The sequence below is a fragment of the Bison bison genome, unplaced genomic scaffold (assembly GCF_000754665.1).
Source record: "Bison bison bison isolate TAMUID 2011002044 unplaced genomic scaffold, Bison_UMD1.0 scf7180017864037, whole genome shotgun sequence".
Taxonomy (NCBI): domain Eukaryota; kingdom Metazoa; phylum Chordata; class Mammalia; order Artiodactyla; family Bovidae; genus Bison; species Bison bison.
Genome location: NW_011494609.1, coordinates 12,407,303 through 12,433,364, shown reverse-complemented (window position 1 = coordinate 12,433,364; position 26,062 = coordinate 12,407,303). Strand labels below are relative to the sequence as shown.

Here is a 26,062-nt window from a genome sequence, read left to right as displayed (position 1 = left end):
CTTACCACAGTGATACTGACAGCATCATCAAACTGATGCATTAAAACACTGATGACTGCAGAAGCCAGAAGCAGCATAATAAGGGGATTTTTAAACTGAAAGTGAAAACAAATAGCAATTCAACAGTTTTGCATGAATGATAGTTGTATACCATCCAACAAAAGCCTTAAAAAAAGAAAACAAATATCACAGCATTATTATGTAAAACTAAGAATTGACCAATTCTTAGAATACACATGTATTTTTAGTACTTATTAATTTAACCAATAAGCTGTTCTGAATTTCTATTGGGTCTAGAATAAATGGAAAATGACTTTTAAGATAAAGATTTATATTAAGTACTGGTTAGAATACCTAAATTATGAACTTCAAACACTCTCATCAATCCTGTATTTTAAGTAAATGGACATAAATTACAATTCTGTGGTTGACTCACCCACCACAGGAACAACCAGATCCCACCCACCAGTGCAACTAAGAGCATACAGTAAGATCCTCACCACAGAAGCTGAATATTTTCCCAACACTGGTTTCCCTGACATCTAGCTAGCAGAGACAACAGTATCTAAAGAAATAAAAACCACAGCACCAACTCAATCAAGAAGCTCTTAAAACAAACAAGCATCAGAACAACCCCAAATCCTTCCAGTTGGACATCCAGTTACACATCAGAGCTCTGCTGCTGGATTGCCTTCCTCTGATGAAACGCTGCCAATAGCTGTCAAAGCTGCAAGGTCACTTTGCAAAGAATCCATCACAGCGGATAGCCTCAGCCTCTGGATATCATTAACTCTGAAATTAGACACCACCACCTCCTACTTCCTTTATGGTTCCATTCCCTGGCACAGCGTTTACAACTCTGCTTCACATCAGAATCTTGTGAAGGACTTCCAGCAAATGTCCACATTCACACCACAGCAAACAAATCAGAATCTCTGGGCACAGGACCCAGGCTTTAGCATTTTTAAAGCATTCCCCCAAGTCACTCTAATGCACAGAGGACTGAAAATAACTGCTCTAACAAAATAAAACTACATCTGCAATGTGGTTCAGGGTTTACAAACCACACACAAACTGAGTCAGAATACCTGTGTTTGAATCCAATTCCTTGATTTTTTAAGCCCCAGAGGTGCTTCATCTACTAAAATACTACCTTGTACTAAAAACTGTGTAAGGATTAACCAAGAATGTATATTAAAGCACTGTGTATACTATAAAACCTGCCCACGTTAGCTGTTATTATCACACTCTGAAAGCAAGGTCCACGATCATTTCATTTGCCCCTAAAAAAGCTGTGCCGTGGTACTAAGGACACTACCTGATAGATGGCAGGCTCTAGACAAATGTCTGTAGAACAACAAAGATGCTGTTCAATGTAGAGGAATGAAGAGTCGCTCAGTGCTTTATGATTAACAACTGATATTTAATGCTAATTATAGCATTAATAATTAATGCTAATTATTACTTAACTATATTACAGGCACTATTTCATTTCATTCTCACAGCAATACCATGATGCAAGTACTCTGACTTTGAAACAGGATCAAGAAAGTAAAACATTAAATCATATTACCCAGTGATAAGTCAAATCACTGTAATTTGTAAATCCAGAATAAATTTCCTGAAGTTCTGGATGATGCAGAAATATGGTAAAGGTGAGCATACAAAAATACATAAAAAAATATTCCATTAAAAACAAGATGGACACAAAGTTCGTCCCTAAAAATTCAGTTTTTCTACTTTAGACAAATTCATTTAACAACAGGGTAAATTTTGGTTCATTAACAAGCAAGGCCCCATAGAAAAGTTAAACATAGATTTTGTAAAAAAAGAATCTAAAGTTTAGAAGGCATTACAAAGTTTCTTTACTAAAAAGAATCTGTTTGACAAAACTAACTCTACTAGCTAAAAATTGGCCACAGGAAGTTTGTAGCTTTTCACGAACATGCTTATTATCAAGGTAAGAAAAACCCTACAGCAAATCTTTCTGAAAAGATTAAGATATTAATAAAATATAATAGGTTGGTGCAAAAGTAACTGTGGTTTTGCACTGCTTAACTTTGCCATTTGATATTGGAATACATTCTTAAATAAATGTGGTTATGTTATACATCATTTTAATGCACATTTCTCACTTTGTTTTTTTGCTAATGACTTATTACTTGCTATTTATGTTTATTTTAGACTAGGGAAATGATATTAGACAAAAAGCAAATTCGAGCAATTTTCTTGAGTTCAAAATGTAAAGCAGCAGAGATAGCTCACAACATCAATGATGCATTTGACCCAAGAACTGCTAATGAATGTACAGTGCAGTGGTGGATCAAGAAGTTTTGCAAAGGAGACAAGAGCCTTGAAGGTGAGGAGTGCAGTGACTGGTCATCAGAAGTTGACAACGACCAATTGAGAGGATCACTGAAGGTGATCCTACACAAGAAATTGCCAAAGAACTCAACACTGACCATTCTATGGTCATTCAGCATTTGAAGCAAATTGAAAAGGTGAAAAAACTCCATAAGTGGGTGCCTCATGAGCTGACAGCAAATCAAAAAATCATCATTTTTAAGTGTCGTCTTCTCTTTTTTATGCAATGAAAACAAAGCATTTCTTGATCCAACTGTGATGTGTAACAAAAAGTGGATTTTATATGATAACTGGCAACAATCAGCTCAGTGATGGACCAAGAAGAAACCACCAGGGAAGCCACAAGAAACTCCAAAGCACTTCCCAAAGCCAAACTCGGACCAAAAAAAGGTCATGGTCACTGTTTGTTGGTCTGCTAAAGGTATCATTCACGACAGCTTTCTGAATCCTGGCAAAACCATTACATCTGAGAAGTATGCTCAGCAAATCCATGAGACACACCAAAAACTACTACGCCTAAAGCCAGCATCTGTCAAAAGAAAGGGCCCAATTTTTCTGCACAACAGCCGACCTCACAGTGCACAACCAACACTTCAAAAGTTGAACAAATTAGGCTACAAAATTTTGCCTCATCCACCATATTCACCTGACCACTCATCAACTGACGACCACTTCTTCAAGCATCTCAACAAGTTTTTGAAGGACAAATGCTTCCACAGCCAGCAGGAAGGAGAAAATGCTTTCCAAGAGTTTGTCATATCCCAAAGCATAGATTTTTATGTTACAAGAATAAACAAACTTATTTCTCATTGAAAAAATGTGTTGATTGCAATAGTTCCTATTTTGATTAATAAAGATGTGTTTGAGCCTAGTTATAATGATTTGATATTCACAGTCTGAAACCGCAATTACTTTTTCACCAACCTAATAATTAAAAATAGCTATTTTCTGTTGATAGCTACTATCTCCTAAGATTATTATCTCCATTTTCTAGTTAACACTCAGAGGATAATAAGGGACACACAAGCTATTAATAGTAATAAAGAAAGGTGGAATTTGTAACCAGGCAGTCTGGATTGCCTTTTGCTAATTTTCTAAACTAGTCATATTACTTTAAAAAATACTAACATTTCTATAATAAAAAATATATATAAGACACTTCCAAAGGAAACTACTATATCACCTCCATGTGATATAAGCCCTTAAAGATTTACACACTAAAAATTATAGAAATTCCAACCGAAGAGTAAACTCTAACAAATGAAACAAATTAAGTAAAAAAAAAAATTTTAATATTATTTTCTTTCTCCATAAATAACTTCACAAAAGTCAAAAAATACATTAACAAAAATACATGTAAAGTCCACAGCATGAGAAAATAAAAATATACCTGAGAAATATACTTCTTCCATAGTGGCTCATCTTCACTGATATCAAACTCATTCCAGCCATGGAAAGCTCTCCTATGACTTACTTCACATTTGTTTAGACCATTCTGAAGATCAGCCTATGAGATTTTATATATAAAAGTTACTGAAAATATTAGCAGAAAACAAAGGAGAAAACACAGAAAAAGTACATAGGTATGGTCATATTTACAGGAACTTCTGTGACAGTCAAAATTAATCTATGGGGACAAAGCGTATCAGAGACTGCCTGGGGCCAAGAGCAATGGAAGGATTAGCTACAAAAAACACGTGGAATCTATTTAGAGTGATGAAAATTTTCTACATCTTCATTGTGATGACGGCTATATTTGCCAAAATGCAAATTGTATATTTAATGAGTACACTGTAGTCTATATAAATTATATCTCAATAAAAAAATGTTAATATAAGCAACTAGATTAATAAACAAAAAATTATGATTTTTATGTGGAAAGAGGAGTAACACAAACCAGTGACAATGTACAGAAAGCAAATTGTAAGTACATTTTAACTAGTTTTCTTGGTTCCCACTGTTGTCTTACTGTCTTCTAAAATTAGTTTCTCCAAAAGATTATGCATCTTTCCTGTACTCTGAGCCTATCAAAACTGAGGTTGGTATTACCTTTTGTTCTTAGACTGTACATTTATTCCAAGAAGAAAATCTGTGGTTCCTAAATTACTGAAAATAATGAAGTTAAGTCCTCAAACACCACCTACATTCTTCAGTCACTACCTCTCCTGACTTGTTATTTGAAACTATCAAATAGAACGAAATTACGTGCATCTCTGAAGTAGTTTCTCTGACCAAAAGCTTTATAATAGAGGTCAATAACAGAGTCTTGCGATACCTAAATATATTTAAAGTAAGTGGCTTTAAAACAGAGTATAAATACAACCCGCCCCAAAAAAACCTTTACAAAAAAAGGGGGGTTATGCAATGTTTTTAATGCATTATTAAATTATGTGAATTCTGAAGAGAAAATTTTAAATATTCTTTTCCTCATGTTTCATTAGACTGTGAAAAACTAGGAAGAGACTAAATTACATAAGCAAAAATTTATTTGCAATTCCGAACTTATATTTAGCTTTTACAGTAGGAAACATAAAAAAGGATAAAACTCCTAACTCCACTTATGTTATAATTAAATTGATCACTTTCCTAATCCAACTAATCCTCACACAGCACTAACAGTTTCTGGGAACACTAATGATCCAGAGCTGCACCATCCTATCAGGCAACCACTAGCCACACACACCTGCGGAACAGAGAATTCTACTGGATAGCACTTAGCTAAGTGGCTCATTCTACTATACACTCCCTTCCTCCCCACCAAGAACTTACTTGGAGAATGCTTGCAACTTCACTGACTGGTAATTCACTTGCTTTTTTTGATGTCAATACCGGAATCATTGTCTCATTTTCAGCATTAGGAATTTTTTGAAAACGTGCAACCTAGGAAACAAAACCAAAGGAAAAATATTTGCATATACTAAACAATTCTAATGCTGTCCAGAATAAATGAAAATTCAAATGTTCCCAGAAACTTTTATCACAGTTAAAAAACAAATATTTTCAGACTAATAAAGAGTATCCAGTCCTATTAAGATAATTTTATACTAACATGCTATTCTAAAAAGCACATTTCAGAAAATAAGCTACCACTGAAAGCTAGAATACAAAATAATTTTCATACTGCAAAAAAAGATGCTATTTCTACACCAAATTAATCAGTAAAAAGTAAAACAGATGTCCTGTCTAGCAGATTCCAATCGTTACACAGAGTCATAATCCTCTAAACTCATTATGTTTAACATGAGGTACAAGAACAGCTAAGCTTGTTCCATTCTAACACTACTGTTGATCAGCTCATTTCTTAACTATCCGGGCACCAGGCTACTCTGCCAAAGCACCAACACAGAACATGAGACTTATAGATCCATTCCCAAACTAGAGGAAATGGAAAGCAGAGACCAGACAAGCAGAGGACACATAGGAAGAGTGAAGGGACAAGCAGAATGAACCTTAGAGATAACAGTAACCATGACACCTACTCGACATAGCTTCATAAACAAATATCTACACAAAGTGTTTTAACACAGTTCTAGAAATAAATCCCCAATCCACACTTCTTTGTAGACAAAGTTTTGACGAAGTATGTGAAAGAGAGACAAAAGCTACACACTGAAACTTTAGAGAAGAAAACAATTCAGTCGCCTGCCCCACATCCACTGATTTAAACAATACTGAAAATGAAGTGATCATCTTAACGCCAAGACACAAATCTTTAAGCTATCAGGTGAAATGTTTTCAATCTTGAATAATCAACAAACAGGATTAAATATTCCTCTAAAGACAATTTTAAGACAACATATAAGGTCAAAGAATAATAATTTAAGTTAAAGGGTCACTATAGAGGCCTCTATTCATTAAAAAAAAAAAAGCTGTACTTACTCCAAAAAATAGTAAATAGCAATAGCAATGTAAATAACCAAGTTTTGGAACAATCATATGCATGTTTTCTAATCCCACCTATTACAAAGACAATAAATATTTAAGTATTTTAAAGAAAAGACCATAACAATTTTCCTTTAATGATAAGATATTAGTGACCAAAAATTCTTAAGAAATTGAAAACAGAGTACCTTTCTCAACATGGTTATTTTATCTTGTGAAATAATTAAGAAGGATCAAATAGGTTTCCATTGCCTGCAGTGACAATGAGATTAAGAAAATCTTTTATTTCTAAGGTTCATATATATCAGTTTCTTCATATGCGAGGATAAATAGTGCCTAAAGTTGTTTGAGGATTACATCCATTTATGGAGCATTCACCCAACTAGTAATAAGCACTGAAATAGCTGTTTTTCCCAAAACTAATATTTATATGTACATTCTCAATAATATAATGAGCTCAGTAAAGAAGCAAATCATTAAAGTTAATAAAGCTAGATTTGCAACAGTTCTTCTATTAAATATATTACTACTCATAAAAACACTTTTTAAAAAGTTATCCTTTGGTATTTGATACATAATAGGGTCTATGCTGGAATACACTACATAAAATCCCTCAGGAGCATTACATGGGCTCAAAAGAGGTCAAAAGAAGGAAGTGAGACTATTTCACTTAATAAAGGATAAGATAACCCTCTAAATATAAGACAGGAAGAGGGCAACCCAAAACCAAAGGGTGACTTTACAGAAGACCAACATCAGACTTAGAATAAAGGGTGCCCGATGCTAGGGATGGTAGCAGAGCTGGATGGCCATCCACTGTAAGAACCGGTTTCCACAACACAGAGGGGACACAGCACAGAAAATTCTTGCTGAAAGGCTATGATGCTAACTGTATTTATGCTCCCTAGACTCCACGTCAACTTAAAACTATGAGATCATTAAGTTTTAATCCTATTATCTTTTTAAGCAAATGTTACTGACATTGACCAACTGTGATGGATTGTTAGTTATATAGATCATAGAAATATTTTATCAAAGCAAGATCCTCTATGACCCACCTACTACGGTAATGGAAATAAAAACGAAAGTAAACAAGTCAAACCTGATTAAACTTAAAAGCTTTTGCACAGCAAAGGACACTATAAGCAAGGTGAAAAGACAACCTTCACAATGGAAAAAATAATAGCAAATGAAATAATGGATAAATGATTAATTTCCAAAATATACAAGCAGCTCATACAACTCAATACCAAAAAAACAAACAGCCCAATCAAAAAGTGGGAAAAAGAACTAAACAGACATTTTTCCAAAGACGACATACAGATGGCTAACAAACATGAAAATATACTCAACATCACTCATTATTAGAGAAATGCAAATCAAAATTACAATGAGATATCACCTCACCCCAGCCAGAATGGCCACCATCAAAAAGTCTACAAACAATAAATGCTGGAGAGGGTGTAGAGAAAAGGGAACACTCTTGCACTGTTGGTGGGAATGTAAATTGATACAGCCACTATGGAAGATGGTACGGAGATTCCTTAAAAACCTAGCAATAAAATAAAACCACCATATGACCCAGTAATCCCACTCCTAGGCATATACCCTGAGAAAATCAAAATTGAAAAAAGACACATGTATCCCACTGTTCATTGCAGCACTATTTACAATGGCTAGAACATGAAAGCAACCTAGATGCCCATCAACAGATGAATGGATAAAGAAGGTATGGTACATATACACAATGGAATATTACTCAGCCATAAAAGGAACGCCTTTGAGTCAGTTCTGATGAGGTGGATGAACCTAGAACCTATTACACAGAGTGAAGTGAGTCAGAAAGAGAAGGATGAGTATCATATCCTAACGCATATATATGGAATCTAGAAAAATGGTACTGGGGAATTTATTTGTGGGGAAGCAATGGAGAGACAGATATGGAAAATAGACTTGTGGACATGGGGAGATGGGAGGAGAGGGCAAGATGTATGGAAAGAGTAACATGGAAACTTCCATTACCATGTGTAAAATAGACAGCGGATGGGAATTTGCGGTATGGCTCAGGAAACTCAAACAGAGGCTCTGTGTCAGTCTAGAGGGGTGGATGGGGAGGGAGATGGGAGGGAGGTTTAAAAGGCAGGGGATATATGTATACCTATGGCTGATTTATGTGGAGGTTTGACAGAAAACAACAAAATTCTGTAAATCAATTATCCTGCAATTAAAAAAAAAGAATATTTTAATTTGTTCATTACTCTTTCAACTAACACCTGCATTTATTGAGAATCTGACTCTGTGCTCGGCCCTTAGAATTTAACAAAGAGCAAAGTGACGGGGAGGACAACTGGAGGGAAGACAGACATTAACAAGAATAGCACAAAGGAAGAGAAACTGAAATAGTCGCTAAGGCTGAGCCAAAGCCTAAACGACACCCAGCTGTGGATGTGTCTGATGGTGAAAGTAAACTCTGATGCTGTAAAAAAACAATACTGCATAGGAACATTGGAATGTTAGGTCCATGAGTCAAGGTAAATCGGAAGTGGTCAAACAGGAGTTAGCAAGAGTAAAGATCAACATTTTATGATCACTGAACTAAACTGGATGGGAAAGGGTGAATTTAATTCAGATAACCAATATATCCCTTAGAAGAAATGGAGTAGCCCTCACAGTCAACAAGAGTCCAAAATGCAGTACCTGAGTGCAATCTCAAAAATTACAGAATGACCTTGGTTCATTTCCAAGGCAAAACATTCACCATCACAGTAATCCAAGTCTATGCCCCAACCACTAACACCAAAGAAGCTGAAGCTGAATGGTTCTATGAAGACCTACAAGTCCTTCCAGAACCAACATCAAAAAAAGATGTCCTTCTCATCACAGGGGACTGGAATGCAAAAGCAGGAAGTCAAGAGATACCTGGAGTAGCAGGCAAGTTTGGCTGTGGAGTACAAAATGAACAGGCAAAGGTTACAGAGTTTTGCCAAGAAAGCACACTGTCATAGCAAACATCTTCTTCCAACGACATGAGGCAACTCATGGACATCACCAGATGGTTAACACTGAAATCAGACTGATTATATTCTTTCGAGACAAAGATGGAGAAGCTCTAAACAGTCAGCAAAAACAAGACTGGGAGCTGACTGTAGCTCAGATCATGACTTATTGCAAAATTCAGATTTGGAATTGAAGGAAGTAGGGAAAACCACTAGACCATTCAGGTATGACCTAAACCAAATCCCCTACAATTATACAGTGGAAATGACAAATAAATTCAAAGGATTATATCCGATAGAATGCCTGAAGAACTATGGACAGAGGTTCATAACACTGTACAGGAAGTGGTGACCAAAACCATTCCCAAGAAAAAGAAATGCAAAAAGGCAAAAGTTGTCTGATGAGGCCTTACAAATAGCTGAGAAAAGAAAAGAAGCAAAAGGTAAAGGAGAAAGGAAAAGATACAACCATCTGAATGCAGAGTTCCAAAGAATAGCAAAGAGAGGTAAGAAAGCCTTAAGTGAACAATGCAAAGGAATAGAGGAAAACAATAGAATGGAAAAGACTAAAGATCTCATCAAGAAAACTGGAGATACCAAGGGAACATTTCATGCAAAAATGGACATAAGAAAGGACAGAAACACAAGTACCTAGCAGAAGCAGAAGAGATTAAGAAGAGGTATGAATACAAAGAAATGTACAAAAAGGTCTTAATGACCTGGAAAACCACAATGCTGTGATCACTCACCTAGAACCAGACATCCTGGAGTGTGAAGTGAAGTGGGCCTTAGGAAGCATTACTACAAACAAAGCTAGTGGAAGTGATGAAATTCCAGCTGAGCTGTTTCAAATCCTAAAAGATGATGCTATGAAAGTGCTACACTCAATATGCCAGCAAATTTGGAAAACTCACAACCCTGGAAAAGGTCAGTTTTCATTCCAATCCCAAAGAAGGGTTATGCCAAAGAATCTTCAGACTACTGTACAACTGTACTCATTTCACATGCTAGCAAGGTAATGATCAAATCCTTCACCCTAGGCTTCAACAGTATGTGAAACGTGAACTTCCAAATGTTCAAGCTGGATTTAGAAAAGGCAGAGGAACAAGAGATCATATTGCCAACAAGCGCTGAAGCACAGAAAAAGCAAAAGAATTCCTGAAAAACACCTACTTCTGCTTCACTAACTATGCTAAAGCCTTTGACACTGTGGATCACAACAAACTGTGGAAAATTCTTCAAGAGATGGGAATACCAGACCACCTTATTTGCCCCCTGAGAAACCTGTATGCAAGGTCAAGAAGCAATAGTTAGAATTAGACATCGAACAAAAGACTGGTTCAAAATTGGGAAAGGAGTATGTCAAGGCTGTATATTGTCACCCTGCTTATTTAACTTTTATGCAGAGTACATCATGAGAAATGCCAGGCTGGATAAATCACAAGCTGAAATCCAAATTGCTGGGATAAGTATCAATAACCTCAGATACGCAGATGACACCACTCTTTTGGCAGAAAGTGAAGAGGAACTAAAGAACCTCTTGATGAAGATGAAAGAGGAGAGCGAAAAAGCAGGCTTAAAACTCAACATTCAAAAAACTAAGATAATGGCAACTGGTCCTATCACCTCATGGCAAATAGATGAGGAAAAAATGCAAACAGTGACAGACTTTATTTTCTTCGTCTCCAAAATCAATGTAGATGGTGATTGTAGCCATAAAATTAAAAGATGCTTGCTCCTTGGAAGAAAAGCTATGACAAACCTAAACAGCGTATTAAAAAGCAGACATCACTTTGCCTACACAGGTCTATATACTTAAAGCTATGGTTTTTCCAGCAGTCATGTATGGATGTGAAGGTTTGACCATAAGGACGGCTGAGGGCCGAAGAATTAATGCTTTCAAACTGTGATGCTGGACGAGACTCTTGAGAGTCCCTTGGACAGCAAGGAGATCAAACCAGTCAATCCTAAAGGAAATCAACTCTGAATATTCACTGGAAGGACTGATGCTGAAGCTGAAGCTCTAATACTTTGGCCACCTGATGGGAAGAGCTTACTCATTGGAAAATACCCTAAGGCCGGGCAAGACTGAAGGCAGCAGAAAGAGGAAACAGAGGCTAAGATGGTTGGTTGGCATCACCAACTCAATGGATATAAGTCTGAACAAACTCCAGTAGATAGTGAAGGACAGGGAAGCCTGCATACTGCAGTGCATGGCGTCGCAAAGAATCGGACACAACTAAGTGACCAAAAAACAACAAGAAAGAAGGCTTCCCTGGTGACTCACATGGTAATGAGTCTCCCTGCAGTGCAGTGAGTTCAATCCCTGGGTCAGGAAGATGCCTGGAGAAGGGAATAGCTACTCACTCCAGTATTCTTGCCTGGAGAATCCACAGACGGAGTAGCCTGGTGGGCTACAGTCCATGGGGTCACAAAGAGTGAGACACGACTGAGTGATTAACACACACACACACATGAAGGAGAAGTCCAGGGCTAAGGGCACTTGGAATCAGAGACATAAGGAACTCCAACCAAGGCAGGTAAGGTCTGATGAGGAAGTGATGCTTATGGACCTGAGCGGCAAGAAGCCGCCTGAGGCAGGGGATGGTAAGAACAGAGGGGCAAGTGAGGAAGGGGGAGCACTGCGAGAGTGAGTCACTAAAAAAGGCCAGCATTCATCCACTCACTCAATTCAGATCCTTGACACATCATCAATGCTCATTATTCTTGCTACTAGGGACACAAAAGTGACTGAAGAGGTAAGAACTCTGGCCTCGTGGAGCCACATACCAATAGGGAGCAAAAGACCATGAATGATATGTTACACAATAAATGTTCCAGTGAACAAGAAAAGAAGGATAAGCAGGAGAGTTGTTTCACTTTACAGGAGGGGAGGTGGGACACAGCAGGGCAAGAACCTTCCAGTAAGGTGATGCCATTTTTCAGGCAACTTCATAATTCCATCTTTTCCAAACTTTTTTTTATTTTATTTTTAAACTTTACATAATTGTATTAGCTTTGCCAAATATCAAAATGAATCCATCACAGGTACACATGTGCTCCCCATCCCCATCCTGCTCCCCATTCCAAACTTTTTATCTTTTGAGAAAACGGAACTGAAATTTTTTCCATTAAGAGAATTTTGTAAAGACTGAAATAAATAGAAACCTGAAGGTGCAACATCTGGTGAATACCATGGATGAATCAGAACGTCTCAGCCAAGCTGTAACACTTTTCCCTCAGGTCATCAAAGAAACATGTTGTTTTGTGCTATCCTGATAGAAGATTATGCATTTTCTGTTCACTAATTTCAGACATGTTTCACTCAGTGCTGTCTACAGTTCGTCTAATTGGGAACAGTACTTGTTGGAATGAATTGTTTGGTTTTCCAGAAGGAGTTCATAATAGAGGACTCCCTTCCAATCCGATCACATACAACATCACCTTCTTTGGATGAAGACCGGCCTCTGGTGTGGTTGGTTGTGGTTCATTTGCCCCATGATCTCTTCTGTTCTACATTATTGTACAATATTTACTTTTCCTCACCCATCACAATTCGTTGTAAAAATGAAACATTTTCATTACAGTAGAGAACTGCATGAGGAAATAGTCAGGAAGGCTTTTTCCACTTTTGTGGAAACCAAACATGAAAGCAATTAACAAATTAACAAGCTGGACTTCCGGTTCAAGATGGCAGAGTAGAAAGGCATGAGCTCATCCCCTCCAGCAAAAGCACCAGAAGTGTGACCAGCCACTGAACAACTATCAACAGGAGGACACTGGAACCCACCAAAAAAAGATACTCCACGTCCAAAGACAAAGAAGAAGCCGTAGCAAGATGGTGGGAGGAGTACAATCACAATAAAATCAAATATATCATACTTGCTGGATGGGCGACCCAAAGACTAGAGAACAGTAATACCAAAGAAGTTCTCATGCTGTTGTAAAGGTTCTGAACCCCATGTCAGGCTTCTAAGCCTGACGATCTGACAAAGGGACTGGCAATTCCCAGGGAATCTGGCCTTGAGTGTCAGCAGGATTTGATTACAGGTCTTCCTGGGGACTGGGGAAAAAGAGACTCCAGTCTTGGAGGCACAAACAAAATTGTGCATGCACCAAGATCCAGAGGAGAGGAGCAGTGACCCCACAGAAGACTGAGCCAAAACTGCCTGCTAGTGTTGGCGGGCCTCCTGTGGAGACGCGGGTCGAGAGGGGCTCACCACAGAGACAGGGGGCACCGGAAGGTCCCGCTTGGTGTAAAACCTCTTGGGAGTTCACCATTAAGCCTACTATAGAGACAACTCTACACATGGGCATCACCAGATGGTTAATACTGAAATCAAGATTGATTATATTTTTTGCAGCCGAAGATGAAGAATCTCTATATAGACAACAAAAACAAGACAGGGAGCTGACTGTGGCTCAGATCATGAACTCCTTATCGCCAAATTCAGACATAAATTGAAGAAAGTAGGGAAAACCCCTAGACCATTCAGGTATGACCTAAATCAAATCCCCTACGATTATACAGTGGAAGTGACAAATAGATTCAAGGGATCAGATCTGACAGAGTGCCTGAGGAACTATAGATGGAGGTTCATGATATTCTGCAGGAAGCAGTGATTAAGACCATCCCCATGAATAAGAAATGCAAAAAGGCAAAATGCTTGTCTGAGGAGGCCTTACAAATAGCTGAGAAAAGAGAGATGCTAAAGATAAAGAAGAAAAGGAAAGATATAGTCTTCTGAAAGCAGAGTTCAAAAGACTTGCAAGGAGAGGTAAGAAAGCCTTCCTCAGCCATCAATGCAGAGAAATAGAGGAAAACAACAGAATGTGAAAGACTAGAGAGCTCTTCAAGAAAATTAGAGATACCAAGGGAACAGTTCATGCAAAGATGGGAATAAAGGAAAGAAACATATGGACCTAACAGAAGCAGAGGCTATTAAGAAAAGGTGGCAAGAATACACAGAAGAACTATACAAAAAAGATCTTAATGACCAGATAACCACAATGGTATGATCACTCACCTAGAGCCAGACAGCCTGGAATGTGAAGTCAGGTGGGCCTTAGGAAGCATCACAACGAACAAAGCTAGTGGAGGTGATGGAATTCCAGCTGAGCTATTTCAAATCTTAAAGGATGATGCTGTGAAAGTGCTGCACTCAATGTGCCAGAAAATTTGGAAAACTCAGTAGTGGCCACAGGATTAGAAAAGGTCAGTTTTCATTCCAATCCCAAAGAAGGGTAATGCCAAAAAATGTTCAAACTACCGCACAATTGCACTCATCTCACATGCTAGCAAAGTAATGCTCAAAATTCTCCAAGGGAGGCTTCAATAGTACGTCATCCAAGAACTCCCAGATGTTGAAGCTGGATTTAGAAAAGGCAGAGGAATCAAATATCAAATTGCCAACATCCGCTGGATCATAGAAAAAGCAAGAGAGTTCCAGAAAATTATCTACTTCTCCTTATTGACTAGGCCAAAGCCTTTGACTGTGTCAGTTACAACAAACTGTGGAAAATTCTTCAAGAGATGGGAATACCAGGCCTCCCCATAATGATGAACTAGATTTCTCGTTTGTCTTACATGCTACATAGTAGCACTATTCACCCTGTTAAAGACTAGTAAGAGACTCTTTTTAGCAAATGGTGGACTGGCTAACCATACAAAAAAATAAAATACTGCTGTACCCCTCCTCACACCACATATAAGTTAACTCAAATTGATTAAAGACTTAAATGTAAGAATTTAAACTATAAAACTCTTAGAAGATAAAGACTTAAATCTTCTTGATCACGATGCCCTAGACATAACACAAAAAGTACAAGAAACAAACAAAAAAATTTGATCATCAAAATTGTAAAGTTTCGTACTGCAAAGGACATACATCATCAAGAAAGTTATTTAAAGGGATAATTCACAAAATGGGGAAAAATACCTGTAAGTCATTCATCTGTTAAGGGGCTTATATCTCAATAATTAAACTCTTACAATTCAATAATAAAAGGACCAATAATCCATTTAAAAATGAGTAAAACATTTGAACATATATTCCTACAAAGAAGATATACAAATGAGCAATAAGCATGAGAGCTCCCTCATCATCACACAGATCAGTTCAGTCACTCAGTCATGTCCGACTCTGTGACCCCATGAACCGCAGCACACCAGGCCTCCCTGCCCATTGCCAACTCCCAGAGTTTACCCAAACTCATGTCCACTGAGTCGGTGATGCCATCCAACTATCTCATCCTCTGTCTTCCCCTTCTCCTCCTGCCCTCAATCTTTCCCAGCATCAGGGTCTTTTCAAATGAGTCAGCTCTCCACTTCAGGTGGCCAAAGTATTGGGAGTTTCAGCTTCAATACCAGTTCTTCCAATGAACACCCAGGACTGTCTCCTTTAGGATGGACTGGTTGGATCTCCTTGCAGTCCAGGGAACTCTCAAAAGTCTTCTCCTACACCACAGTTCAAAAGCATCAATTCTTTGGTGTTCAGCTTTCTTTATAGTACAACTCTCACATCCACACATGACTACTGGAAAAACCATAGCCTTGACTAGACGGACCTTTGTTGGCAAAGTAATGTCTCTGCTTTTGAATAAGCTGTCTAGGTTGGTCATAACTTTCCTTCCAAGGAGTAAGCGTCTTTTAATTTCATAGCTGTAATCACCATTCTTCAGTGATTTTGGAGACCCAAAAAATAAATTCTACCACTGTTTCCCCATCTATTTGCCATGAAGTGATGGGACCAGATGCCATGATCTTCGTTTTCTGAATGTTGAGCTTTAAGCCAACTTTTTCACTCTCCTCTTTCACTTTCATCAACAGGCTTTTTAGTTCTTCTTCACTTTCTGTCCTAAGGGTGGTATCATCTGCATATCTGAGGTGATTGATATTTCTCCCGGCAATCTTGATTCCAGCTTGTGCTTCTTCCAGCCCAGCGTTTCTCATGATGTACTCTGCATAAACGTTAAATAAGCAGGGTGACAATATACAGCCTTGATGTACTGCTTTCCCAATTTGAAACCAATCTGTTGTTCCATGTCCAGTTCTAACTCTTGCTTCCTGACCTGCATATAGGTTTCTCAAGAGGCAGGTCAGGTGGTCTGGTATTCCCATCTCTTTCAGAATTTTCCACAGTTTATTGTGATCCACACAGTCAAAGGCTTTAGCATAGTCAATAAAGCAGAAATAGATGTTTTTCTGGAACTCTCTCGCTTTTTCAATGATCCAGAGGATGTTGGCAATTTGATCTCTGGTTCCTCTGCCTTTTCTAAAACCAGCTTGAACACCTGGAAGTTCACAATTCATGTATTGCTGAAGCCTGGCTTGGAGAATTTTAAGCGTTACTTTACTAGTGTGTGAGATGAGTGCAATTGTGTGGAAATTTGAGCATTCTTTGGCACTTCCTTTCTTTGGGACTGGAATGAAAACTGACCTTTTCTGTCCTATGGCCACTGCTGAGTTTTCCAAATTTGCTGGCATATTGAGTGCAGTACTTTCACAGCATCATCTTTCAGGATTTGAAATAGCTCAACTGGAATTCCATCACCTCCACTAGCTTTGTTCGTAATGATGCTTCCTAAGGCCCACTTGACTTCACATTCCAGGATGTCTGGCTCTAGGTGAGTGATCACACCATCATGATTATCTGAGTCGTGAAGATCATTTTTGTATAGTTCTTCTGTGTATTCTTGCCACCTCTTCTTAGTATCTTCTGCTTCTGTTAGGTCCATACCATTTCTGTCATTTATTGTGCTCATCTTTGCATGAAATGTTCCCTTGATATCTCTAATTTTCTTGAAGAGATCTCTAGTCTTTCCCATTCTATTGTTTTCCTCTATTTCTCTGCATTGATCGCTGAGGAAGGCTTTCTTATCTCTCCTTCCTATTCTTTGGAACTTTGCATTTAAATGGGTATGTCTTTCCTTTTCTCCTTTGCTTTTCGCTTCTCTTCTTTTCACAGCTATTTGTAAGGCCTCCTCAGACAGCCAGTTTGCGTTTTTCCATTTCTTTTTCTTGGGGATGGTCTTGATCCCTGTTTCCTGTACAATGTCATGAACCTCCGTCCATAGCTCATCAGGCACTCTATCAGATCTAGTCCCTTAAATCTATTTCTCACTTCCACTATATAATCATAAGGGATTTGATTTAGGTCATACCTGAATGGTCTAGTGGTTTTCCCCACTTTCTTCAATTTAAGTCTGAATTTGGCAATAAGAAGTTCATGATCTGAGCCACAGTCAGCTCCCTGTCTTGCTTTTGCTGACCATATAGAGCTTCTCCATCTTTGGCTGGAACAAATATAATCAATTTGATTTCAGTGTTGACCATCTGGTGATGTCCATAAGTATGGACACCAACATCATTAGTCGTGAGGCAAACAGATATCAGAACCATAACGAGGCAACATCACACGCACTAGGATAGCTACACTTAAAAAGACAGACAATACGAAATGCTGGAGAGAATGCATAAAAACTGGAGCCCTCATACACTGTTGGTGAAGTGCTAAAAGGTACAACCACCATGGAAAGGTTTGGCAGCTACCACATACTATTATTATGTTATTATGCAAACATTTCAGCTTAAAAACTTTTGAGCCACTTAATGCTCCAATTTTGACAATTATAAAATGCAAATAAGTTCACAGAAGTTTAGTCGAATGTAACCATCTTACCATCCAAAAGTAAACCATTTTAAGAGATAATATGTCTTTCACATGTTATTTAGGAATTCATGTCTGCAGACTCAGGTTTCAAGGAAAACTTTCCTGAGTTAAGCCATGAAGAATGGATGGCAGAGAATGGCTAAGACATGCCAAGGAAGTACTCCCTACAAGAGATGAACACTACTAAAGGTCACAGCAATGGTAATTTAATTTGTATATAACAACTTCCAGATGTACAAGCTGGATTTAGAAAAGGCAGAGGAATCAGAGATCAAATTGCCAACATTCACTGGATCATTGAAAAAGCCAGAGAATTCCAGAAAAACATCCACTTCTGCTTCACTAACTACGCTAACACCTTTCTCTGTGTGGAACACAACAAACTGTGGAAAATGCTTAAAGAGATGGGAATACCAGACCACCTTACCTGCCTCCGGAGAAACCTCTATGCAGGTCAAGATGCAACAGTTAGAACCAGACAAGGAACAATGGACTGGTTCAAAATTGGGAAACAAGTATGTCAAGGTTGTGTATTGCCACCCTGCTTATTTAACTCCTATGCACAGCACAACATGCAAAATGCCAGGCTGCATGAACCACAAGCTGGAATCAAGATGGCCGGGAGAAATATCAACAACTTCAGATATGCAGATAATACCACTCTAATGGCAGAAAGTGAAGAGGAACTAAAGAGCTTCTTAATGAAGATTAAAGAGGAGAGCAAAAAAGCTGGCTTGAAACTCAACATTCAAAGAGGAGAGGACAACCCACTCCAGTATTCTTGCCTGGAGAATCCCCATGGACAGAGAAGCCTGGCAGGCTGCAGTCCATGGGGCCACAAACAGTCAGACACGATGAGCGACTTAGCACAACTTTCTGGCAACCAAAAGACGTTCCAAGCTTATCTTTGTATCTCCCCTGCCCCTATGTTAGAATCAACCATTTCTCCATGGAACCTTAGTTCTTTTCATTGACAAGTATTATTTGGAAGTGTCACGGCTTTAAGGCCTTATTAACAGACTGCGTTAAGGAATATATACATACATGCAAACTCATGTCTGTATCTACTTTTATGTTTATCTGTAAATATGTTAAAAACCGTTAGTCCATACTGAAACTGCCAAAGCCAATCTAACTTTACAGAAGTTCATTTCTACCTTTTCCCTTTCCTTATCTGGAACACTTTTCTCTTACAGTGAAACACTTGACTTTCATAATCACCTTTATACATATTTATTTGCTCTAATCTAGAATACACAGAGTAGTTCTGGGAGTTCTGACCATTATCACTGTAAAAAACAAAAATCTACTAAGTCGAGTACAATATTTGTGTGCAGCTTTTTTTCTCTTTAGTCTCAGGTTTGTTTAGAGTTCTTTGTCAGTAGCATTACAGAGTCAAAACCTGTATTCCCAAAGTATTTAGACTAGTTCTTCCCATGGTCATCCTTCAGAGAGTTATGTTATTCATTTGAAATATAGTTAGGTTCATTTGCTTCTGTGTTTATTATTCCATTTAGAATTTGGAGGTTATTTTCTCCCCTTCTCTCCCGTATCCTTGTAAATCTTATTTATTTGAGAATATGAAACATCAATTTAGTTCTAACAGTTAAAACTAGTCAAAGAGGTAAACACAGACAAGCGTCAGGCCATTCCATCCTTTCAGTCTCTCTCTACCCCACCCTCTTTATGTAACCAATCTCCTTTCCAGAGGGTCTTTCCTGTATTTCCTTCTGTTCAAATGATCATTATGTGTTTGTATTTTATTTCCTCTTCTTCCGCTTATAGTAACATAACCTAGACGAAAGGTTGATGATACCACTCTAATGACAGAAAGCGAAGAGGAACTAAAGAGCCTCTTGATGAGGGTGAAGGAGGAGAGTGAAAGAGCCAGCTTAAAACTAAATATTAAAAAAAACTAAGATCATGGCATCCGGCCTTATTACTTCTGGCAAATTGAAGCGGAAAAGGTGGAAGTAGTGACAGATTTCCTCTTCCTGGGCTCTAAAATCACTGCGGCTGGTGACTGCAGCCATGAAATCAGAAGACATTTGCTTCTTGGAAGGAAAACTAGGACAAACCTAGACGGTGTGCTGAAAAGCATAGACATTACTATGCCGACAAAGGGCCATATAGTCAAAGCTATGTTCTTGCCAGGAGTCATATACGGTCGTGAAAGCTGGACTGTATAGAAGGCAGAGCGCCGAAGAATTGATGCCTTCAAACTGTGGTGCTAGAGAAGACTCCTGAGAGTCCCTCGGATAGCATGAAGATCAAACCAGTCAATCTTAAGGGATATCAACCCTGAATACTCGTTGGAAGGACTGATCCTGAAGTTGAAGCTCCAGTATTTTGGTCATCTGATGCAAACAGCTGACTCATTGGAAAAGTCCCTGATGCTGGGCAAGATTGAAGGCAGAAAGTTCTAGAAGATGGCGCCAGAGGATGAGATGGCTGGATAGCATCACCAATGCAATGGACGTGAACTTGGCCAACTTCGGGAGATGGTGAAGCACAGAGAGGCCTGGGGTGCTGCAGTCCATGGGGTCACAGAGTCGGACACAACTGGGCGGACTGAATATCAACAACCTTAACAATATATCCTGGAGATCAGTTCATCAGAGTCGAGTTCAGATATCTTCCTCATTCTTTTTACAGCTGCATACACACACTTACAGACACACACACACACACGCATACATACACACATGATATATATACCATAGTTTATTCAACTACTCTTCTATGTAGCACATTGCAAACAATGACCCATAAATAACCCTGTATATGGATTTTCATATCACTGGAGTTGTACCTTCAAGAAAAATTCCTATAACTGAAACTGATAGGTCAAAAGGCAAATGCATATGCAGGGCTTTGCCAGATTATCACTGAGTTGTACCAGTCTGCCTTGTCAGCAATGTATATGTCAGTTTCCTCATAGCCTCATCAACTGCTACACTTTAACTTCTGTCTATCCAACAGCTTAAAAAATGGCATATGGAGCCATTTTCATACATTTTGGGGGATTATCCTTACTGTATTTCAATCACTTTTCTATCAGATTACTGCAATCTATTCTCTCAATTTTTAAGAGTTATTTATATATTAGAGATCTCAAACCTTTATCTTGATATATTGCAGATATTTTCTTCTAGTCTACCAACTGTCTTGACTATGTTTTTTGTCATGCAAAAAAAATTTTTCATTTTCATGTAACAAAATTTCTCAATCCTCTTACTGTCTCTGTATTTTAAGAGCTAAAATTATCAATTCCATTAACCAGGTGATACTCAACAACTAGGGTATATATAATGACTAAACATTACACAAGGTAGAACTTAGAAAGTAACTACCAAACTTAACAATGCAGAATCTTTAAAGGGGGGAAAAAAAAAACAAAAAACAGTATGTCTTATTCGTAACTACAAAATTCAATGATCAAGCTCACATAATTCTACGTTTAGCTCAAAATGGATCAACTACCTAAATATAAGCACTAAAAGCCAGAAAACTCTCAGAGAAAAAAGGATGAATCTTCATGACCTTGGATTCTTGACTCTTGGTACCAAAAGTACAATCTATAAAAGGAGAAAAACTAGATGAACTGGACTTCATCAAACTTTAAATCTTTTGTGCATCAAAAGATATTATCAAAAGAGAAGATATATTATTCTTTTATCAATGAAAAGAGAATCTATAGATGTTATTACAGATTATCAGGGTTTAATATCCAGAATATATAAAGAACTTCTGAAACTAAACAACAAAAATACAAAAACCCAATTAGAATATGGTCAAAGGACCTGAATAGACATTCCTCCATTTGTATATGTACAAATGGCCAATAAGCACATAAAACGATCTTCAACATAGTCATAAAGGAATGCAAATCAAAACCATAATGACATCCTTCTTCATATATACTAGGGCAGCAAGAATTTTTTTCTTAAAAAAGAAAAATGATAAAAGATTTACTCTGCCGGTAAAGATGCAGAGAAACTGAAACTCTTGCTTATTGCTGGTGGGACTGTAAAATAATGCAGCTACTGTGGATAACAGTTTTATAGTTCCTCAAAAAGCTAAATACAGAATAATCATATGACCCAGCAATTTGACTCTCAGGTATATACCCAATATAATTAAAAACAGACACTCAAATATTTGTAGGCCAATGTCTAATGCAATATTATTCACAACAGCCAAAAGGTGGAAACAACTCAAGAATCCATCCACAGATAAACAAAATGTGGTATAAACATACAATGGATTATTCTTCAGCCACAAAATGAAATGAAATTCTGATACATACACAACACAGATAAAGCCTGAAAATACACTAACTGAAATAAGCCAGAAACAAAAGTACAAATACTGTATGAGTCCACTTAGGTGAAATAGAACAGGCAAATTCACAGAGGAAGAAAGTAGATCAGTGGTAACCACCGGTAGAAATAAAGAGAAAATGGGTAGATTTATTATTTAATAGATACACAGTTTCCACTTAAGGGAAAAGTTTGGGAAATACACAGTGGTAATGGTTGTAAACTGCTGTGACTGTAATGAGTGCCACTGTATTGTAGACTTAAAAATGGTTAAAATAGCAAGTTTTATATTAAATATATTTCACAATTTTAAAAATGCTTCATACATAAAAATATTTCAATGTTACTATCCCTTCCAATCTAAAGTACTAGGTTATGACATTTACAAATTAACCAAGTGAATCTAGTTTATTACTCTGGAACACACTGCCACAAATGTTTCAAATCAGGATTACCACTATACAAGCAACAGAGAAGGATAGTTTGGTCAACTCCCTGAAGCTGAAACCTGCAATGCAGACTTCCCACACCATGATCACTGTACCAAGAGCCAAGAGCTAAAGGTTTGTTTCTCATATATTCCTAGTCCTGAGTGAAAATGCAAAGGTGAAGGTTGTTCTTCAAAATGAAAGCACAGTCTGAAACAGTTTCCATCAAAGTCCTGGTATTTCCTTCCTTAATCCTATTCCTTACAATTAAGTCTTTTATTGATAATTTAAATCTATGTTCTCAATCTGTTTTTGCCCCACATATTACAACTTTCTCCCTCTCCCAAGGAAAACATTTTCATTGTCGTGCTTATCTACTAATTCATGCTTATGTGTGTGTGTTAGCCACTCAGTCGTGTCCAGCTCTTTGCAGCCCCACGACTATAGGCTGCCAGGCTCCTCTGCCCATGGGATTTCCCAGGCAAGAGTACTGGAATAGGTTGCCATTCCTTTCTCCAGGGGATCTTCCAGACACAGGCATATTTTTTACCACCTGAGCCACCAGGGAAGCCAAGGTCAGACAGAAACAGCAGACCCGGGGGTCAAGAAGGTTTCACAACAGGGCATCCAGCTCCAACTTGCAAGGGCGGGCTAGGACTGCCAAATAGTTTCTTAAAATAAAAAATGTAAAAACAGTAAAGAATATGACAGCTACAATCCCACCTACCTACCTTTCTGTATATCTAGTTCATTATACATTCAATTTGGGGCCATTTAGTCAATGTTTAACTTTGGTATTAATGCTGGCAGCCCTCTGGAATTCCTCTGACCCACCAGACAGAATTCTTCTTGGTTCTTCCCTCCTTTCTTTGGCAAATATTTCTTATCGTATACATACAGGGGTAAAGAACAGGATTACTGACCCTTTTCAAGTTTATATTAGCCATATTACCTTCAACTTGAAAAAACTCCAATATACATACTTCTTTGAACAAAAGTCCTTCTTAAAGTGCTTTATAAGGTATACGTGTAGCTTTTTTTCTTCAACAATGCCATTTAAAGAAAAAATAATCACACAGATTCTCTTGCCAAATTTCATCCATCTGATCCCAAGTTTCAGCATTTTTTTAACACATCCAAGTAAAATAAAGCAGAAGTGTTTCATTTTAATTTTCAGTGCACAGAATTCTTTAAGATACAGAAATACACTCTGGCATTCATTCCCAACTGTTGTCTGTTGAATACAGTTGTAAACCATCTGTAATCCAACTGAGACTAAAGTATTACATAAAATGAACAATACAAAAAAGCTCACATTTTTAATATGCCACCTTTAAAAAAAACCCTCTTTCCAAGTTAGATAGGTTTATTTTTTGTAAAATCCACTGCTCAATACTTTGTTTCTGCTAACTAATGACCTCAGCTGCTTTCTACCAACACAATTAGGAGGAATGAATTCATAATCAGTATACACTAACAAAAGCCATGTTTCGAAAATCCAATCCCCAACATCAATGAAAAGAGCAGGCAAGAAAATACCACTTTTGTATACAGACAATCAAAACATAAAGAGAACCAGGGGATTAAGTTACACCAAAAGCTAAGTTATCGTAGATTCAGTCTCCCACTTCATTAGCCAGACAACTTGAATTCTGCACTGGTATCAGCTACTTCTTTTCCAAGCCAAAAGAAACTGGTACTGAAGTAATACACAATGGTTTGAAAAGCAAAGAAAAAAAATAATAATACAAGTCTAAGCTCTGATTAACTCTATTAAACAATCACATTCTAACCCAACCCCCAAGGAAATCTTAGTTACTATATCACTTTAAACACACACAACCCATAAGTATCTCTAAAAGGAATGTTACCCAATAGGACCATAAGAATACTATTATTCTTAAATATTTCATTGCTTGAGACACAAATAAGTTTTCTTTACCTGTCCTAATAATCTTGCACCATGCAGGAATGGTGTATCCTCTATTATTGATTTATTTAGAGACAAATTTTTATCACATAAACTGCAGAGTATTTAGATGATTCTTAAGTTTATGAATGAATAGGTTTCTTTCATGTATGACCTAAATCAAATCCCTTACGATTACAAACTGGAAGTGAGAAAAAGATTCAAGGGATTAGATCTGATATACTGCGTGAAAAACTATGGACAGAGGTTCCACCATCCCTAAGAAAAAGAAATGCAAAAAAACAAAATGGTTATATGAGGAGGCCTTAAAATAACGTGAAAAGAAGAGAAGCCAAAGGCAAAGGAGAAAAGGAAAGACATACCATTTGAATGTAGAGTTACAAAGAATAGCAAGGAGAGATAAGAAAGCCTCCCTGAGGGAAGAAATAGAGGAAAACAACAGAATGGCAACGACTAGATCTCTTCAAAAAAATTGGAGATACTAAGGGAACATTTCATGCAAAAATGGGCACAAAAAGCACAGAAACGTACGGACTTAACAGAATCAGAAGATATTAAGAAGAGGTGGCAAGAATACACAGAAGAATTATACAAAAAAGATCTTCATGACCCAGATAATCATGATGGTATGATCACTCACCTAGAGCCAGATATTCTGGAATGCAAAGTCAAGTGGGCCTTAGGAAGCATCACTATGAACAAAGCTAGTGGAGGTGATAGAATTCCAGTTGAGCTATTTCAAATCCTAAAAGGTGATGCTGTGAAAGTGCTGCACTCAATATGCCAGCAAATTTGGAAAACTCAGCAGTGGACACAGGACTGGAAAAGGTCAGTTTTCATTCCAATCCCAAAGAAAGGCAATGCCAAAGAATGCTCAAACTACCGCACAATTGCACTCATCTCACACACTTGTAAAGTAATGCTTAAAATTCTCCAAGCCAGGTTTCAACAGTACGTGAATCGTGAACATCCAGATGTTCAAGCTGTATTTAGAAAAGGCAGAGGAACCAGAGATCAAATTGTCAACATCCGCTGGATCATCAAAAAAGCAAGAGAGTTCCAAAAAAAAATCTACTTCTGCTTTATTGACTATGCCCAAGCCTTTGACTATGTGGATCACAACAAACTGTGGAAAATTCTTAGAGATGAGACTACCAGACCACCTGCCTCTTGAGAAATTGGTATGCAGGTCAAGAAGCAACAGTTACAATTGGACATGGAACAACAGACTGGTTCCAAATAGGGAAAGAAGAACGTCAAGGCTGTATATTATCACTCTGCTTATTTAACTTATATGCAGAGTACATCATGAGAAACGCTGCGCTGGAAGAAGCACAAGCTGGAATCAAGATTGCTGGGAAAAATATCGATAACCTCAGATATGCAGATGACACCATCCTTATGGCAGAAAGCAAAGAACTAAAAAGCCTCTTGATGAAAGTGAAAGAGGAGAGTGAAAAAGTTGGCT

The 26,062-nt window shown here is 37.7% G+C and overlaps 1 protein-coding gene across 2 annotated transcripts in view; it reads right to left on the bottom strand.

Annotated features, from left to right (window-relative positions):
- The window catches only part of ATP2C1 (ATPase, Ca++ transporting, type 2C, member 1), a 126,824-nt gene that overhangs the window by 74,329 nt on the left and 26,433 nt on the right, over positions 1 to 26,062 (bottom strand). For both annotated transcript variants that reach the window (XM_010834971.1, XM_010834970.1), the window contains exons 2-4: positions 5,134 to 5,244; positions 3,755 to 3,871; positions 6 to 95 (exon numbers count right to left, since the gene is read on the bottom strand). In XM_010834971.1, the coding sequence (XP_010833273.1) occupies positions 6 to 95; positions 3,755 to 3,871; positions 5,134 to 5,202 (276 nt within the window). In that variant the 5' untranslated portion in view covers positions 5,203 to 5,244. The remainder of the gene's footprint in view (positions 1 to 5; positions 96 to 3,754; positions 3,872 to 5,133; positions 5,245 to 26,062) is intronic.